Below are 19,704 nucleotides of genomic sequence, written 5' to 3' on the forward strand. Positions count from 1 at the left end.
CTTGCCAGGCACAGAGGTGAGACTGAATACACTAAAAATAAAAGAGGTCCTGATTCCTTGACATCCTTTTCCTGCATAATTTGAATGTTTAATTGCCCTTGTTAGTATTAGTATTAGTATATTAGGTTTTTGGAAGATCATCTTCTGTTATACAAACAAAACTTTGCAAAATAATTCTTTATAAATGTAAACATGCTGTTTGTCAAACTTGCCTGGAATTGTCCCTGATCCTAGTAAAATTATGTTCCTGTTAAATACAGCAAGTGACTTAATGACACCTCTGTTTCATTTCAGCTTTTTCTTGGAGAAGAATATGTTTGTTTTCTTCTTGAACATCTTGCGTCAGAAGTCTGGTCGTTATGTGTGTGTACAGCTTCTGCAGACTCTGAACATCCTTTTTGAGAACATCAGTCATGAAACATCACTGTGTAAGGGCATGCTTTTAAACTGGTTAGGATTAAGTGATCAAGATTTGATTGAATTCCCTTTCATTTAGTGAAATTTAGTACTCGTGCCCCTTCACAGAAGAACTATATGAATTCCTAACAATCTTTTTAGTTGAATACTACTGAAAATGCAGTGTAATTTGACTCCAAAATACCTTTTAATATAAATTTTCAGTAGTTATGTTAGTTGTTTGGTACTACTGAAACACTTATTTTGCATATTTCACAGGCTTCTTTAAGTGAACAAATGAGTTGTGGTGAAGTGTTTGCCTTGCTGCCACAGAGTATGTGGTGGAACTCTGTTGTCTAATTTGTGCTGGAAATGTTCTGACATCATTGGGGCTGGCACTCAGCCACTTGTGTTTACTTCAACACTTTTAGAAACATGTAAAGAGGACAGAGAATTAATAAAATCCTCCACAACTATCATGAAGAGAAAGTTGCGTACAAGCCTTTGAGAGTTTATGACTTTGGGAGGAAAAGAGAGTTGCTTTAATTGTTATTTATTAGCTGCAAAGCCTGCATAAATTGAGGAAGGTGAAGTATAGTCTCAGTTTTCTCGTTCTTGGGGAGAAAAGACCTTTTTAGGGAATAATTTCCCTGTTACCACTTGAAACCGTCACTTCAGTTGTTTGGCTAAAAATTGGGACCTTTGAGCATCAGGTATTTTGTTGCTAGCTGGTACTTTAAGCACAGCAGGTTAGCATAATGGTTTTTTTTCTTTCTGTTAACCTGTGTAATGTCTCTTATTTTTCAGACTACCTGCTCTCTAATAACTATGTAAATTCTATTATTGTCCACAAGTTTGACTTTTCTGATGAGGAGATAATGGCATATTACATATCATTTTTGAAAACTCTTTCCAACAATCATACTGTACATTTCTTTTATAATGAGGTAAGTGAAGAAAGAGTTTCAGTATAAGGATAAGAGGACAATTAGAAATTGATAGCAATCTAGCACATATTCTGTTTAGTCTCTTGTCTCAGCATGTCCTGCATTTATTTTTGTAACAGTGATTCATTTGTGGGGATCTCTGCAAAAGCATGATAAAGAAGGTCTTCGTCCTTATACCCTAATAAAATAAAAATCTGGAAGTTAGTGTTATTGGACTGTTTCAGTAGTTCCGAAGTCTGCTTCCTTGAGAATTCAACTTGTTTATGCCTTGTTGTGCTTTTATAAACAGGATATTTTCTGTTGCACCACTTATTTCTAAGAGGCTTGTTCAAAGTCTAAAGCCTGACCAAAGGCCAAAGTCGAGATGGGTTTTTCCTCGTTCCATTCCACAGTTTGCCAGAAGAGGGCATTACAGCACTGAGTATGTGCAGTTAACATGGAAAGCTCTGATGCCGAAATCAGTTTAACGCAGAGCTGCAAATGCAGCTGACTCTGCATTGTAAAATAATTTCGATTACTTAGGTAGAAGTTAAAAATATCAGAGTAATACATGGAAAACATTTTTCGTGCAGAATCCAAACAAGTATTCTGTACATGTTTGGTTAATTCATGAATGCTTTCTTTCCTCTTGTTACAGCACACTAATGACTTTGCGTTGTACACTGAAGCTATAAAATTTTTTAACCACCCAGAAAGTATGGTCAGGATTGCTGTCAGGACTATAACTTTAAATGTCTACAAAGGTAGGTATGGTTTTTATATATTAAAAAAGCATGTGTACAAACTGCTTGTTTCATTGTAGTTTAATTTTCAGTTATTTGGATTTAAGGATGTTCTGTCTGTTTTATGATACTGAAAGGCTTAGCATGTAAACATGCTTCAGATACATATTTTGGTTTTTGTGAAACAGAACCCCAAACCTACAGTACGTACTTGTAAATAGTAGTTTCCTCACAGATGAAACTGGGTTATTAAAAACCCGAGAGTATCAAGCATGCAACAAGGAACTTTAGCTTCCCTTTCAACAGAGATCAGAATGTGACTGTATTTAGCAAACAAACAAACCAACACAAAAAACAACCCTCAAACCAAAGTGCTTTAAGAATATCAAGTGTTTTTTACTTACAATCTTGAGCTTTATAATGTATGAAGCAGTAACCTTACTGGCTTCATCACTTCCTTTTGGATTTGAAGTACATTAGAATACGATTGTAGAGCTCATAGCTGCTGGAGTCAATCCAGTATAAAGAAGACAGAGCTAGACCCATCCCAGAGGTGCTGGTGAAGGCCAGGAGGCTGCAGGTGCAGACTCCTGTACTGGATGTTCTTGTAGGACATAAGAAAAGAAAAAAACCAAACACTTCACTGTGAGACTAGTTGAACACTACAGCAGGTTTTCCAGAGAAACTGAGGAATCTGTATTGTTTGAGTTCTTCAAAACTCAACAAGGCCCTTAGCAACCTGGTTGAACTTTGAAGTTAAGCATTACTTTGAGAATGGGTTTGGACTAGACAATGTGCAAAAGTAACTTCCCACTAAATTTTTCTTGGGGTGTATAAAATCTGTGAGAGACTGAAAATACCACAGTGATCTCTGTAGAAAAATTGGTGTGCATTCAGAACTTCTGCCTCTGAAATCAGTGTGCTGTAAAGTAGTATGTATTATAGAATATGTTAATGCAGGTCTTATTCGCTAATCCATTTTAAATTAAATTACATTTTGAACTTATGCGACTATCAATTAAGATTAGTAGAGATTTGATTACAGTGTTCATCATGGAAGAGTAGAAGATTTTTTTTTTAGACTGTGAACAATAGGCTTTGTAAATAACTGGATAGCCTGGATAGCAGATAGGTTCTATAAAGAACCTACTATAAAGTGTTGGCTGCAAGGGACAAAATGTCCTTCTTTTGTGTGTTGAAAAATGTGCATTTGGTGCTTGTTTTCTTCTTCAAGGAGCTGTAAACTCAAATATGAGCTCGCAAAAAGAGCAAAGTGCAGGCTTCGTATCCTATTTGTTATATATTTATGTAACTGAATATTTTTATGGTAAAAAAAATGTACTTCTCTAGAATTTTCATTGAATGTTGTAGTGTTATAAAGGTTAGAGTTGAAAAAACACAGCTCAGATGTTCGGGTGTCATTTTCTGACTATCCATTTGCATATGTTCTGATCTAACAGCTGCCCTATATCTTTTAGTTTAGATGCTTTGTGCTTTAGCTTTTTAAACCCTTTTGGAGGATGTCACTATCCTAGTTCCTAATCCTGTTAACTGTTGTCTGTTTCTTTTGCCCTTCCTTCACTGATGATTCCTGTGTTCCTTAATGCAGTGTCATGTAAGTCTAACTAGCTTGACTTTCAGCATTACTGCTTTATTCTTACGCTTTTTTCTCTTCTTTTTAATACGGAATGTGCTAAAAAAACCCTTTCTGAATTCCTCTAGTTTTGTTTGTCTTCAGACCTATGTAAATATATCAATATTAGGCTCATTCAAGCCAACTAAGAATTGATATGATGCTTTTGTAGATGTCCATTTCATGCGAAAGATCATGTCAGGTATATACTCGTATGAAAAGCTAGCATGTAATCACAATTCAGAAGATACTTTTGTATTTCTTAACAATTAATTAAAAAAACAAAGACAACTGATTTTTCTTTTTAACAATTTCTCTTCAGTGGACAACCAACCTATGCTGCATTACATTAGAGATAAAACTGCTGTCCCTTATTTCTCCAACCTCGTCTGGTTTATTGGAAGCCACGTGATAGAACTGGATAACTGTGTGCAGACTGATGAAGAGTAAGCTTTTACAAATGCCGGGTATTGAATGGAAATGCTTTTCCCAGACATTGATACTCTCCTCATTTTGTCTGTAGTAGTCTGATTAAGTTAATTTCTGGATATGTTGCCTTGTGGACAGTTCAAGCTTTTCATTCTTGCGAAGTTTTTTAGTGATTCTTTGAATTAAGTGGTTAGTGCTGTGTGTCCTATCTGTGTTGATATCCATACCAGTAAATTAGTGTTTGGCAACATGCTTTTTCTTCATCTTTGTTTTAATTCTGCTAAATGTAGTAGATATACAGAAGACACAAAAGGTATTTTGTGCTTCTCAGTCTTACTAACTTTGTCTTTTTACTGTTCCTTTTCTATGTATCATGTCAGTAGAACAGCTTTCTGAAAAGATTCTAGAAAAAAAAAATCATCTGGAAAGGTGAACTTTATTTAATATGTGAACTGTCAGACCTGAAATTTCTGTGTAATGTTCCACCATCAACTACAGAAATCTTTTGTTGATTCAGGTTTGCCTTCCCACTGCCACCTTAGAATGGGTGGCTGTTTCTTGCTTTCTTAAAGTGAAGAGGTAGACATTAAATACAACATACATTTCTTCTTTTATTTTTGGAAACAAATTTACCATTTTTAGTGGTTGACTTCTGAAAAGACTCTGGCAGTGGAAAGTGAAGTTTTGTAAAAACATTGCTTCTGAGAGGCTGGACAAAACTTGCTATGTGCATCCTAAAGCACATATAGGCCTGAATACTGATTGCTAGCTGCATTAGTTGACTTTACTGAAAACACATTCTTTAGGCAGTCTGTTTTGTGCGAGATGATCTCTGGAAGGGGTACACATGAATTCTTTCCTTAAATTTTTAAGACTTTGACAATTGATTGGATCTGAGACTTTTTTTCTGCTCTCTTTTTCAGGCATAGAAACAGGGGCAAACTGAGTGACCTGGTAGCAGAACATCTTGATCATTTACATTACCTTAATGATATTCTTATCATTAATTGTGAATTTTTAAATGATGTGCTGACAGACCATCTACTTAATAGGCTCTTTCTTCCCCTCTACGTGTATTCATTAGTTAATCAAGATAAGGTAAGCTAATACCTGCAAACAGTTAAGTCCTAAAGGTATTATTTGCTTTCAGTATGCATAATGAATTGTTCAGCAATTCTGTAGTAGGGTTAATACTGTCTATCTATGTTTTTGTGTTTTACATGAAACAGCTTAAATAAGGTGCCTGTAGGGGAAATACCCCGAGACTGAATTTAAGGGCAGAATAGGTGAAACTTTATTCACTGAACAAATACTGTTTTGGATGACATGGTTGTTAAATGCCAACAATAGCGGAGATGAAAAGAGCTGCAAATTTGGAACAGGGTTTAAATTTCTCTGACACTGGGAGATTTGTGATATAAATTTAGCACTGTTGTGCTCAAGTTATACTTCAAATATTTTTGTCCCATGTGATCTAATTTAGAGGAGTGTCTGTTAAGAATGTGTTTTTATTATGCAGGTAATATTTCATTGTTTCTGAATAGCTTATTTTTAGAGCAGACTTCAATGTATGTTAACCGAGAAGTACTTTTTGAAGGAATAGTAGCGTAGTGAAAACCAATATACCTCTATGATACTCATCTGTTAAATTTAAGTTACCAAAGTGACTATGAAAGACAGTAATCAATAGTGATTTTTTTAAGCCTGTGGAGTGAAGGGTATGCTTATTTGGAGAGTCTTCATTTGAAATAGTTTACAAGAAGTGAATGCTAAAGAGCATGATGCTTTCTGAACGTTTGGTAGCAGAACATGGAACAATATGATATTAAAAGTTTTTTGTTTTAAATAAAATATTAGACAGTGTAAATGCTTTAACTTTGTGTAAATAAATCTGCATTTTTCATAATGTTTTTGCCATAGGGTGGAGAGCGTCCAAAAATAAGTCTCCAAGTTTCTCTCTATCTTCTTTCTCAAGTAAGTATTTTAAGTATTTTGTCCTATTTAAGAACATGTTCTGCAGTAGCATTATGATTTATAAATTACTGTATTTTCATCTGTTTTGGCAAAGCCATTAAAGACAATTTGGCAAATTAAGTTTGAAACCTATCAGTTTCCATTAAAGAAAAATAAAGGCAAGATAAGTTGTCTTTTTATGGGCAGACCAAATAGGTTCTTACTTGAGTTAATATCATTCTTCTGAGCTGGTTCTGTCCCAAGGCCAGTTGTTTGGTGGCCCAACCTTGTAAGCCTTGCCTCAAAATAGTGGTTAGTGTAGATAGAGAACCTTGTTAAAACACTGAAGCACTTTAATGTTATAGTCAGTATGGCCATTATTCCTGTATTATGTAGCCACTTTGTTGCTAGACCACAATTCATTGTGATTTCATAGTCAGAACAGCTGCTTCTGATCCAGTTCAGCTTATTGCATGACATTTAGTTGTGAATCATTGCAAAGTAATTGCGTGCACAACGCAGAACTTACAGAATTCTTGCCAGTTGTTGGTGTAAGAGAAAGGTCAGTGGATGCTGTGTACCATGGTCGGTTTGTATAGTTTCTCAAAAAAACAGTTTTCTAATTCTAATTTGGGTTCCTTGCTAGGATATCACACAACTTTCATTTCAAAGCTGATAAGGAGAGAGAATTTGCATTTCTCAGAAGGATGGAAGAGTATGAAGAATTATTAAACTAGATAGCTTAAAATGTAGAGAGAGGTCAAATACCTGTAGAGAGGATTATGGTCCCCTGTGTTTTGAAGTAGATTTCATGAACACCAATTGTACTTTGTTGTATATGTAAACTTTAAGATACCAATTTAAGAAGATCAAAAATAAGTATGTTCAGTGACTGAAACTGTGAAACTGTATGTGTTTAGTAATGTATGTCTGATGTTTCTTTCCACCCTTCTTTTAATAGGTTTTTCTAATTATACATTACGCCCCTTTGGTGAACTCGTTGGCTGAGGTTATACTTAATGGTGACCTCTCGGTGTTTTCTTCTAAAGTTGAACAAGATATACAGAAAAACTCAGTAAGTGGCCAACTAATCTTTTCTTTTTAGAGGCAAAGAAAATATTTGAAAAACAAAATCTGGAAACTGATAAGCTAAGGTGATTGTGTTTAGGAGAGAGGAGCAGCAATAGGAAATTATAGCTTTTGTTGTTAGATATGATAGCAGAAAAATGCTCTGTGCAACTTAGAATATTGCAGTATCTTTTTGTGCATGTGTATATATTTCAGGTAGTGGTATAAGAATGTGTAGGACACTAATTAAAATACTTAGTTCCTTCTGCCGGGGTCAGACACTGCAAAGGCTTCCATCACTTTGATGGGACACTTTTGTAATCCAGTCCTCTGTGTTCAGTTTTTGTTATCAGCCCTTTGGTAGTGAAATAGAAATGAGTCATCAGAACTTTCCTGTGAAATGATTTCATTACACAAGTTGTAGCAGAAATGAGAGACTTAGAAAAAAAAGTGTCCTTATGGTATATTGTTTGAATATAGAAGGAAATAAAGATTTTTGTCTGAATATTCCCAGTGTTTTAGCAGTAAAACTGATCATCTCTGAAAGTATGCATAAATGTGCATAAGAGAATGTAGACCGGCCACAAATAGATGGGAGTGCTATCACTTTGTCCTTGCTCTTGTACCTTCAGATTTAATTCTGTGTAGATGTTGCTAGATGCTGTTGTTAGTGTTTTTCCAAGTGTGTGTCATGTATATGATTTTTTTCCCTTTTGTTGTGGGTTTCACAGTTTGTGAAATGCTTGTTACTTTTTAAAGGCCTGTTTGGGGATGGTAATAAGAAGTATGACCTTACTTTGGTAAGAGGCTTCTGACTGTAGTTTTGTCCAAAGATTGAATGTGTCCTCTAATGTCTCACTAGTCAGCAGAGTTACTGCTGAATGTTTGATTTATAACAAGCAGTGGATTGGTTCTTATGCACATTCTTTCCCAGCAGTGGCTATAGCTCTGAGGGTTTCAAGGGGGAGATATGCTTTGACTCTTCCATGATACGAGTCAACTTCTCCAAATTTTTTCCTACTGTGCAGTGGAAGCTGCGTGGGCTGATCTTAGCCAGTACCTTTTGGGTTCTGTTTTTTGTACTGTGGACCTTGATATTTTATTGAAAAAATTTCAGTCAGCTCTACCATTCCACTGCATGCTTTAATATAAAGGAGGCTCTTTCTTGTGTTAGCAAATGCCTGACATTCTGCTAGCTGTGTACTGAATGTCCCGAGTGTTACTTGTGCAGAAGCAGCTTTGTTACAAGGAAATTTGTGGCGAGAAGGTGGGGCACCAGTTGTTGCAGAAGTGAGATTTTCTTTTCCTGTCCCATCACTGTACAGAGTTACAAAGTATCTGTATCATGTTTGTGAGCTTGCACTGACTTTACAGGTATTAGGGGTTTCTTACAAACATCTGTTCATCTGTTCTCTTATGTTTGTAATACTGTTTAGGTTGCTGCGTCTTGCTTGTCTTAAAGATGTGTCCCCGTGGTGTGTAAACTGGGAGTTCTGCCATACCTGAACAGGTAGAAAATAGGAGGGATATTGGCTTTCTAGGATAGACAGTAAAACTGCTGGAGGTGGAGCTTTGTTACAGGGAGAGCAGAGTAGTGGTGATTTTGGTGGATGAGGAAAAAACTTCATGGGAGAAACTTTAGTTTTTAGTAAATTCAATTATATTCTTCAGTGAAACCTTGGAGAGGAGAACCTGTGCTTGTCAGAAAGCCTACTGGCAGACCTTGGTTATTTGCAGAAAGAGCAGGGAGTAATCTTCAGCAGAAGAGCTCCATTCCCTACTTCCAGTGAGGGGAGCTATCAAGTGAGCTGCTCTCAGTTAAGGGTATGAACTACTACATATATCACACGGTGTTTTCTACTGATACACAACTCAGTGCAGTGAGGCTAAAGTCATCTCCCGATATGGAGGCATAGACAACTTAAGGTGAGGCAGTTTCTTGTTGCTCTGTAATAGGACCTTTTAGAGCAGAAAGCTTATATTTGAACATTGTTGGCCATTTCATGGGCTATTCTTGGGATTATAAGGTATATTAGGATCATTGCAAAGTTATCACTGTGGTATATTCTGTTGCAAAGAAATTACAAACTTCTATTGAATAATGGAAACTATTTCAGAAGCTACTTTAGAATTGCTTCTTCTGAGGTTAGTAGACAAAAGTGATGAGCAAATTTTTTAGTTTACTTTTTGACTGACTTGAGAGTTGTGTTTGTTCTTAAGTCAGACCTAGATTTGTCTTTACTACTTCCTTTATTTTATAATTTCCCATGGTAATCATTCTGGTACTCTTCTAAGTTTATTGTTTTGGGGCTGTGTGTGTTATGGCGAGCCCCAGTTATCTCTAAAGCAGTGCTCTGTATCTTATGCTGCTCATCTCTTGTAACTGATCTGTCTTGATATATTTAAATTGAACTGTAACTGTCAGTTTCTAACTAGCATGTAGTTTCTAAAACCCAAAGTAGAACCTCATGTCTGTATTAATCTTTCTAATAAAATGAATTAAAGGTATAGAGTATGGACTGAGATTACCAGAAGCAAGGTCGCATATCCTCGTACAGACTAAATGAGTAAGGGTTGCAGTTGCTGTGTGTGAATGCAACATATCCAGAGTTATTTAGGGCAAAAGAGCAATGATAGTTGTCACAACAGGAAAAAAAAAAGTACTTTTTTCCACAAATTTATTTACAGTAAAAATCACCAGCCAGTCTGACTGCTGATAGCTTATGAGTAGGCAATAACTTACCCATGGACATCTGCTGAACATCATAGGGCAGTAGTGATTGCCCAACCTCCATTGAACGAGTTCTCCACCTCAAAGTACAGCAAATTTAAGATTCTTTCTGTATTTTTTTTCCCTGTGTTTCTGTTTTTAGGTGTCATCAGAAGAAATACTAACTCTTATCTCATTATGAGGCTTGAATATGTATAGCCAGCAGAGTGTATTTAAACTTCTTAGCTGTCATCACACTAAGGTTTACCTTATTTCCTGTGAAATCTGTTTTCCTGCATAACTCGGATGTGGGCCAGTTCTACCTATTTCATGTTTCTTGGTTTCTTGTTTAACCTACTTTCTCCTTCCCGTAAAAGTTGTTACTGGTACTGCCTTGTTTTACTAGCACACATTGCACAGGATAAATCATTATTGAAAATATGGTTGAAAGACATTTGAAAAGTATAAAATAGCAGCATCTCAAACTGTATGATCAGTTTAGATAAACCATATACTATGTAAATTAATTTTAAGTGTGATTTTAGAATAAGTATATCCTGTTCTGATAAATATAACAAGGCTATATATATGTTGACTTTTTTTCTCAACATTCTTTCTTGAGATGGACCAGACCATGGTTCACTGTCTAGTGGTCTCTTCTGTTATTTTGCTCATATGGCTAACAGCACATTAGAAATGCAAGGATGTTAAGTACATGCGTTCTTCATAAAGAAAGTAGCTACAGGAGTCTAGGAAGAAATTGTAACAAGTAAATGCAGGAAGGGGAAAATGTGTTTTCTTTTTTCCCCTGAAGAATAGGACTTAATGAGTTCTTCCCTTTTCTTATGAGTTTTCTGACCAGAAACCATCAATAAAAGGTAACCTGGTTGTAACTCTGGTTGTTTTATAACCTTCCTATGTTGCAGTTTGATCAGACTAAAAATAGGTTACTGGGGAACATAATGTGGTAAATTGTACATTGTGGGTTTTTTGGTATTGTGAAAGATTCTTCCTACTATATGGTTTGTTTCAGTGCCAAGTGTGAGGTGACATGCAAGATTTCTCTATGAACTTTTTAACAAAGCACATTCAGAGAAACATTTTGGCTTTTTGACTTGTAGAGAGGGCTTCTTCGCAGATCTTTTCCTAATCTCTTATTTTTTGTTCCTTATTAAGTGAAGGGAAGGATTTTTCCAAACTTTTTCTTTGAGGTCTGTTTGCACTCATCTACAATGCTTATTGTACTTCAGTCACCTAAGGCAAGGAATGTAATCAGTTTTGTATTTACTCTAGTATTACTTCTTTTCTCTTGCTTGCCCTTAAATTTTTGACCCTTTAGCCAGCATCAGCTAGATGTGATTGAAGTACTGAAGTCTGAAAGGTAATGAAGTTTCTATAGCAGTCTTGTTCAGCGTAAACCTGTGCTGGCAGGAAGCTCCTAAACCATGTGTTTCACTTCTCAGTACAAAGAGTTTTGACTGATCAATGTTTATAGCTCTGGGTGAGAGAGAGCATGTGCTCTGGTAATGCAGCTGGCAAAGAACAAAGAATACTTTGTTCTCTGTTGTTAGGAGAGCAGACGCTCTTGGAGATACTTATTTCCTCTAGGAGAAATATGTTGTCTAAATTTATTTTCTTGCTCTGTAAATTAATAATCAGGAAAATTGGGTAGTGATTGAATACTGTTTGCCTTCTTGTCCAAAAATAGTGTTTTGACTTGAAAGATAAACTTCTGATATCTTTGGGTAGAACAAAAGTGTATTAAAGTCTAACAAATGAAGTGGTGTTGTTTTCCAGACTTGGTAAGTCAATGTCGGGAGGCCCAAAACAGGTTGTTGTTGGTGCCATTTATTCCTAGTTGATATACAAGGACTAGTATGCTGCTGAGGGAAGCTTAAGATTCAAAAAAAGCTCATGGCGTAGAGCATTGTTTTTTGTCCTTACTACTGCCAAAGACATTTAAAGAGTGTATTTCTTATTAATACATTGCTGTCAACATACACTTTGAATTTTGCTGCCTTTATCTTTTTTGCAAAAGGTGTCTTAATATTGTATGTACTAGCTGTCTCACCTCCTAAGTTCAAAGAAGGGAAAAAAATTAATAAACTTCTCTTGATAAAATAGGTAGTTTGTATCTTCTTATCTCAAGGTGGCATACTTTTTAATGATAGAACTTTAGGATATGTTGCTTTGGAGATAATTGTTCTACTGATGATTTGATACAACTTGAGCTCTGCTCTCTTGTATTTTTAAAAAGGGATTTGAGATTTGTAAGTAGTATGCTAATGTACATTCTAAGAAAACCCCTCTTTTCTATGAACTGAAGTTTCTTTATCAATTAGAGTTAAAAATGTCTTGCTTTAACTCAGTGTAAACTCTTCAAATTTACAGGCAAAGTCAAGTATCAGATGTTTCATAAAACCAACAGAAACGCTTGAGAGATCTCTTGAAATTAACAAACAGAAGGGGAAGAAGAGGGTGCAGAAAAGACCCAACTATAAAAATGTTGGTGAAGAAGATGAAGAGGAGAGAGGATCTGAAGATAACCAAGATGACCTAGATAAAAGTAAAGGTACAGAAGCGAGTTCAAAGGGCATCAGAACAAGCAGTGAAAATGAAGGTGAGTATACCAGCAAATAAAAATGATGCTTACAATTTGGATAATTTTATTTACTGTATGGACCTGGTCATGATCTGCTACATGACTTGTTCTCTTGTTGCACTAGGTAGATATGGGACCATTAAAGTTGTTTCAGTCTTTGGCTGTATTTTTTTTTTGTTATGGTAAATTATTCTGTCAGAACGTGTACTTCTAATCTGTCTAAAAGCTATGCAAGTGTTTTCATGTCTTCCTGTAGTCTGCAGCCCTTCTCACAAATGCGTGCCTTGTGCCTAGGTGTACGTGATTATGGGGCACTTTATAAGTAGACTTCACGTTTTTGTAACTTTTCCTTCTGTGGCAATGAAAATGGTGTAGCCGCTTTACCTTTGTAAGGTGCTTGGGAGTATTTTATGTATGTTTCAATGGTGAAATTCAACAAGTGTGCTGAAAGTGACAGTACGTGGTAGAAGATGATATTAAATAGACCAAAACTGAAGAAGACATCTTTAACTTTTAGATTTTTAATTACAGGTTTTCAGCATTTTTGACCTAATGCTAACATTAAGAAGAACTGGTTTTATAGGATGAGTGGTCTCACAGCATATAGTAACTGTTTATTTTGCTAGTTAGTAACTATTGGAAGGATGTACGTCAGAAACTAGTCTTTAGACATAAATTGAGAAAAATGTGGGAGAATTAATTGCATGCAAGCAATTGAAAACAAGACCTTTATGCTTTGACAGCCCTTTCCATAGTTGCATTTTGATTTAGGTAAGCAGTCTGTTCAAGAAGGCTTTTCTTAAATGATGTCAAATAACTGATGCATTGTCTACCATGATTTGAAGAAAATATATGATCTGTTGTTTAAACTGATGCATTTAGTAGTCATCTTTGTCCAAATTCTTAAGAAAAAGCTAGATTTGGTCCTAATGTGTCTACTTAAAGCCAATAGGTATGAAGCACTCAGGACCAGGTATCCTGTTTGCTGTAATGGTAGATACCTATTTACAGCCTCTGTGAAACTTGGTGTCTATCCATGCCCCAATCTCACCAGCATTTTCACAAAGAATTTTTTTTCCAGAAAGAGGTTCTATGTATTTTCTTCCTGTGGTTTGAAGGGGAGGACAATTACTGTTGCTTGTTTATTTGACAAAATAATAGGTACATATACATATATTATTTGTATAATTTTCTTATGGCAGTTAAATTCCTTAAAGAAATGTAAACAAACTGTTTTATTGTGAAGAAAATTTGCCTATATCTACTAATTTGTTAACCTTTCTGAGGTTATGGTTATACCTCATATGTGTAGTTGCATCAGTCACTTTTAATGCAAAATAGAAAAATACAAAAGAGTTTGCAATAATTGTTAAAAATATCAAATTGTGTTGTGCGTTTTTTTTGTTTGGTTTTTCTTTTTAGAAATAGAGATGGTAATCATGGAGAGATGTAAACTGTCAGAACTGTCTATGTCTACTGTGACAGAACAGAATACAACAGATGAAGAAAAGAGTGCAGCTGCCTCTGGGAGTGAGATAACAAACTGGAACAGGTATAAAGGAACTGTGATGTAATTTTCTGGGTTGCTTCCTTACTTGCTCTCCTGTTAAATCTCTCACTTGTCTTAAGGGATGTCTCAAATCTGCCTCCAATTAAAATCATAGTTCTTGTGGCTCACAAATAAGTGAGGCAACAGAAGAATGGGATATGGCCTTTCTACCAATCAGTTTTGGAAACAGTCCTGTTCTTTTGTTAAGTTTGTGCTTTCTGTTATGGCAGTTGTGATATCATAAGTTGGTAAAGTTGAGTTACAGAATATTAACACAATAAAACCAAAATATAAATGTTTTAATTCCAGAATTTTCTAAAACTCTAAGCCAAAAGAAGTTTTCTTAATGATATCTGTTGTCACATCTGTCAATTTTGTATACATCTATAGGGAAAAAAAAAAAAAGCGGAAAATTCCTCAGTTCGGGGCTGAATTTTGCAGAATTTTAGTAGTAGTGGTTACAAATAAACCCTACAAACCTATGTACAGTTTCCAAGGTCTGTTAGTATCTCTTAGGGTTATTGAAAACTTCTCTTTGAAATGCAGTGCTCAAGTGTTTCTGGGAGCAGAAATTTCCCTGACTTCAAAATTTAAACTTGGATATATTAAATACCCATAAGACACGTTCTCAGTAAGAATTTTGCATTCTTGTTCTTAGAAACAGAAAACAAACTGAATGTGCCATCTCTGACACAAAAGCAATTGCAAACACATCCCTTGGGGAAATGCACATGTTTAATAGGATTTCAAATTTATTTTTAAACTTGGGAAGTGCTGTCTGCTATTCCCAGAATTTCATTCTGTCTCCATTATGGCTTTGTAGCTTAGGTTACATTCATTAATAAAGACAACATTTAGTTTTCATTGTAAATGTGAAATTGAACCTTGACTTGAACTGGCTTTAAAATACGTTGTTCTAGATTATTGATATTTTGACTAAAATATGTGCCAGATGGCTTTTAGAAAGAAATTAGGAATGACTGCATTGAATACTAAAGCAACTAGGATGCTCAGGTCTTAAAGTGTGAAATACTTACATATAAGATGCCAGTGCATTTGGCAAATGTCTGCATTTTCGGACTCTTCTGAACTGCAGATTATGATCTGACAGCATCCTGCACCTTTTCTAAAAATAAACAGCACTTAAGAACATGCAGAGCTAAAAATGTTTTTAAGATAAGGAGAGACCTTGTGTAGGGCATTTCTGGCCTTGGTTTTGTACATGAATTTTTGGAAATATGGATGGATAAGCTACTATAGTTTAAGCTTTAGTCTTATTCAATATGCCAAATGCAATATTTGAATAAGTATCTAAATCTCTCAATAAATTTGCTCAAGTGTGTTGTCGTGGTTTAACCCCAGCTGGCAAATGAGCATCACACAGCTTCTTGCTTACCCCCCACCCCTTCCGCAGTGGGACAGGGGAGGGAATCGGAGGAAAAGGTAAGAAAACTTGTGGGTTGAGACAAGAAAGGTTTAATGATTGGGGGGGGGAAGATAATGGAGAGGAAAACAGTGAAAAAAGAGAGAGACAAGACAAAATCCAAGAAAAAACAAGTGATCAGCCACTCACCACTCACTGACTGATGCCCAGCCAGGCCACGAGCAGCGATTGCCACACTTAGCCAGCTCTCCCTAACTTATATACTGAGCGTGACATCTTATGGTATGGAATATCCCTTTGGCCAGTTTGGGTCAACTGTCTTGGCTGTGTCTTCTCCAGCTTCTTGTAGAAACACAACTTGGAGGGCAGAGGCTGTATGAGAAGCTAAAAATGTCCTTAGCTTAATGTAAGCCTTGCTTGGCAGCAACTAAAACATCGGTGTGTTATAAAAATTATTAGCACAAATCCAAAACATAGGCTCATGCTAGCTGCTGTGAAGAACATTAGCTATCCCAGCCAAAACCAGTGCATGTGTAGCTCCTTTCCTACCCTGGTTGGAATCCCTGAGTCTTGTGGATAAGGTGCCATGTAGTAGCGGAAAATGCAGTGATCTTTTACGCCATGCTTGAAGTGGGAGGAACTTCCATAACTGGAATAATCATTAATGACTGTGATGATGGTGATTCCTAATGTGTTGCAGTCTTCAATTGTGGACATGCTTCACAAGAATAAATAATTTGAGGAATACTTGTATGGCCTCTTATGTTTTTCTTCTATCAAGTCACTAGTAAGAGACTAGTAAAGGAAGGAAATGCTTAGAGTTAAGAAATGCATTTGAAAATACTTGCCATATAGCCTTTAATATTAAGTGGTTTTTAAAATTGTCCAATAGTTGTTGAAAAAAAGGGAAAACAGCACAATTTACTGTTAAAAATCTGTAGCTGTAAAAGCTAAGTCAAGTTTTCAATTTCCCTTAGCTATTGTATGACTGTGAAGAACATAAAAGAGAAAGTTGAAGTATTTTTGGTGTAACTTAATTTTGATGTGCCTCAGTACTGGAAAGTTTAAGACTAAGGGCTTGTTTTAAATTAACTTCCTTTTTCATATGCTACACAGCAAAGTTTTGTTGGTTTTTTTTTTTCCAGAATGCAAAACCTTCATGCCACGTTGTGCCTTCTGTTGCTGCTTGCTTACAGCTGAAGTTTTTCTAGGTCTACCCTATGTTTAGTCTATATGAGGACCTGTTGATGAGTGGGATTCCTAGAAGTTGTTTCGGCTTCAGATTATTGAGTCTTTGATAATGCAGATAGATATTGTGAAAAAACATCTGGAATGAAAATAATTTCTCTCACTGCTATAGTTTTTTTTTAAATTATGTGATTTCACTAAGTAGTTTGTGGGGGAAAAATAATGAAAAATGCATTAGAGGTAACAGAAGTTGTTAATGGAACTGATGTTTCTGCAGCTTTGACCTCCTAAAACATTGATTTTAATAAAATTAAAATAAATATTACTTTTACATTGTAGGTCAGTTTTTACAGTAATTACCATCTGTTGGTCTGACAACAGACCTAGTGTTATCTAGCATTTAAGTATTTTAATAATCTTGAACCTGGTATCTTGGTCATTTCTTCTACAGACTTTGAAGATGAACTCTGCTATGTGTAGAGCGCCCTGTTTCAGGGTGTCATGAGGCTTCTAGGGCTTGTTTTTAATGCTTAGAAAGACTGAAGGCACTCTTGGTTTATTTTCAACATTGCTAATTCTTTAGGGTGTTTTTGCTTGAGTAGTTCTGTTCTACAGTAGGAACATGATGTGGGAAATTTGGCTTAGGTGCATGCAGCAGTGTTGAATTTGGGCAAAGAGAGATCATAACTCAGTGGTATTAAAGGATATCATGGAGGATCCTTGTAATCCAGCTTCAGAAGTGCATAAACGCAACTGCAATGTCGTGAACTGAGCAGTGTTCTGTTATTCTTGCCGTAGCCTTGTTTTAGTAAAAGAGCATGTGGTTGCAATGTGTGTGGAGCCGACAGGAAGTGTTAAATACATTGTTATGACTGCGGTTGAGTGCCTTACTGGGTGGGATATGGTGTGACCATGAGGGGGACACAGGTCTGGAATAGGTGCAGGAGGATGTTGTGTTCTCATCTTTGGTAGCCCTGCTGACCCATAGCTAACTACAGCAATGGGTTTGTAGTGGATGCTTCTTGTCTGCTAGGTCGGAAGATAAGAAGATGTGTTTGTTTTTATGCCTTTGGATGATATTCTTCTGAATTTTACTTTGATGTAGTTTAAATAATGTAAATGCTATAACAGCGCTTCTGCACACACTAAATGTGCTATAAACAACCCAGTAAATGTGTGAACAATCAGTTCTTGTGGAAGTATTATGTAACATATCCTGTTAAAATGTCAGAATTAATGTCAGAATGTGAATACAAGGCATGGTTATAATCTGAGTACTCTCAAACAGGTTAATTTTTTGTTTAAAACCTGAAAATGTGCATTACTGTATATTTGCCTTATTATTAGCTACATGTAGAACAAGATCATTACTAATTTTGCTGTAGATATGTTCTTTTTCTTCTTAACTGTTTTAAAATTACTCCTTTCCACAGGCCTTTTCTTGATATGGTCTATAATGCACTGGACTGTGCTGAAGATGATTACTATGCCCTCTTTGTGCTCTGTCTTCTATATGCAATGTCACATAACAAAGGTAAGCAATTTTTGCTTTTTCAAAGGAAAACTAAATGAGACACATGGTTTTAGACATTAGCTGGTAACTTATTTTATTCGTGCCTTAAACAGTGAGAAATTCTTTACGTGGGGGGGGCAGAAATAAGTATGCTGTAAGTAAAAACAGTTGCTAAGAATCATCTTTTTAAGAACAATTTGTTAGAAAGCTTTGTGAACATCAGATAACTTTTTTTACATAGGTTTCCTGGAATTGGAATAGGATTATTATTTCATTTTTAATCTCTTAATTACAGTGGAAGCCCACTATATTCAATCTACATATATATGGGATCCAATTCTTTCCTGCTTTGCATGTACTGTGATTGCTATATGTAAGCTAAGCATAAAAAGTTGAAAAACTTGTCCACATATGTTAAAATAAGATCTTTGTATACTTTAAACATACAGATAATGCACAAGACCTGAGAATCAGACGTGATTATGGAAGTCATGTATTGCCTATTTCTATGCAGCTTTGATAGTCCTTCAGTAATTCTTTTTATACTGTGCAGTTCCTCAGCAGCCTTCTTGTCCATTGTGCCATAACTGATCAAAAGCTGTTTGTCAGTGTTCTGTGCCATAATACATCTTGCAAGTCTCTCAAGGAGCCTGGACTATTTTATAAACTAGCAAAACTGTTAAATATGTACTTCATTATAATTCAGACAGTATGAGAATGTGTAACCTTTTCTGAGGGATGAGTATGGTTAGCTTTTTTGCTGTTTATCTTTGTGTGAATTTTAAATAGATTCCTTATGGAATAATAATGTAAACATCCCATGCATGTGAATAATCATGTGTTTCAGGAATCAAGAACTGAATTTCAGTTATTTTCTGCTTATGAGGATAATTTCTGTAACACACTAGTAATTTAAATGAATCAACTGCTACAGTAAACTGAGCAAAAGAGCATCAGGTGTGATGGTGTGCTTAAAAATAAGGATTCTCTTCTAGCTTCAAGGTGCCTCTAGTGGGCAAGTAGAGTAGAGATGAGAGTGTTGAGGGAACTAGCTAAGCTGAGCCCTTCCTCTTCTCCCTCCATCCTCTTGATGGCTTTATCTTTTTCCAGGAATGAGGAATGCTTCTCTAAGATTATAATTTGCAGACAATTTCTGGGCTTTCACAGTATCTTATAGATAATAATGCAACTGATATCACCAAAGATAGCATCAGAGCCTTGCCATGCTCTAGCCCTCTCTGACCTGCATCTCTGATTTCCCACCTGCCCCTGCAACCAGTATACTTCTTCCAGAAAAAAATGCCTTCCCTCAAGGGACTTGTGAGCATCACTGTACTAGAAAACGCTGATGTCGGAGATGGATTCTCTTCTCTTAAAATTCATTAGTTGAAGCTGTGAATAGCCAAAATAATTATTTGTGAATGTTACAGTTTCAGAGAGTCCCTAGAAGTCTTTCAACGGCATTGTAAAGAAGTAAGCCTGCACTCTAGGGTTGTATTTCTTAAGAATTCTTCTATTTAAAACCATAGTCCTTCAGCCCACTGTATTTACTTTCAGTGTAATTAGTCACTCTTCAATATCCTGTTCCCAGAAAAAAAAAGTCCAATATC

At 35.9% G+C, this 19,704-nt stretch overlaps 1 protein-coding gene across 1 annotated transcript in view; it reads left to right on the forward strand.

Annotated features, from left to right (window-relative positions):
* Nucleotides 1-260: 260 nt before the first annotated feature.
* CLEC16A (C-type lectin domain family 16, member A) overlaps nt 261-19,704 on the forward strand; it is a gene marked incomplete at both ends in the record, with an annotated part of 33,136 nt that continues 13,692 nt past the window's right edge. Inside the window, 11 exons of the mRNA XM_010074144.1 lie at nt 261-428; nt 1,204-1,343; nt 1,981-2,086; nt 3,675-3,680; nt 4,021-4,144; nt 5,051-5,225; nt 6,048-6,101; nt 7,042-7,155; nt 12,250-12,478; nt 13,883-14,012; nt 18,015-18,115. Of these exons, the coding sequence (XP_010072446.1) occupies nt 261-428; nt 1,204-1,343; nt 1,981-2,086; nt 3,675-3,680; nt 4,021-4,144; nt 5,051-5,225; nt 6,048-6,101; nt 7,042-7,155; nt 12,250-12,478; nt 13,883-14,012; nt 18,015-18,115 (1,347 nt within the window). The remainder of the gene's footprint in view (nt 429-1,203; nt 1,344-1,980; nt 2,087-3,674; nt 3,681-4,020; nt 4,145-5,050; nt 5,226-6,047; nt 6,102-7,041; nt 7,156-12,249; nt 12,479-13,882; nt 14,013-18,014; nt 18,116-19,704) is intronic.

Source organism: Pterocles gutturalis, unplaced genomic scaffold (genome assembly GCF_000699245.1).
Source record: "Pterocles gutturalis isolate BGI_N339 unplaced genomic scaffold, ASM69924v1 scaffold8192, whole genome shotgun sequence".
NCBI lineage: Eukaryota > Metazoa > Chordata > Aves > Pterocliformes > Pteroclidae > Pterocles > Pterocles gutturalis.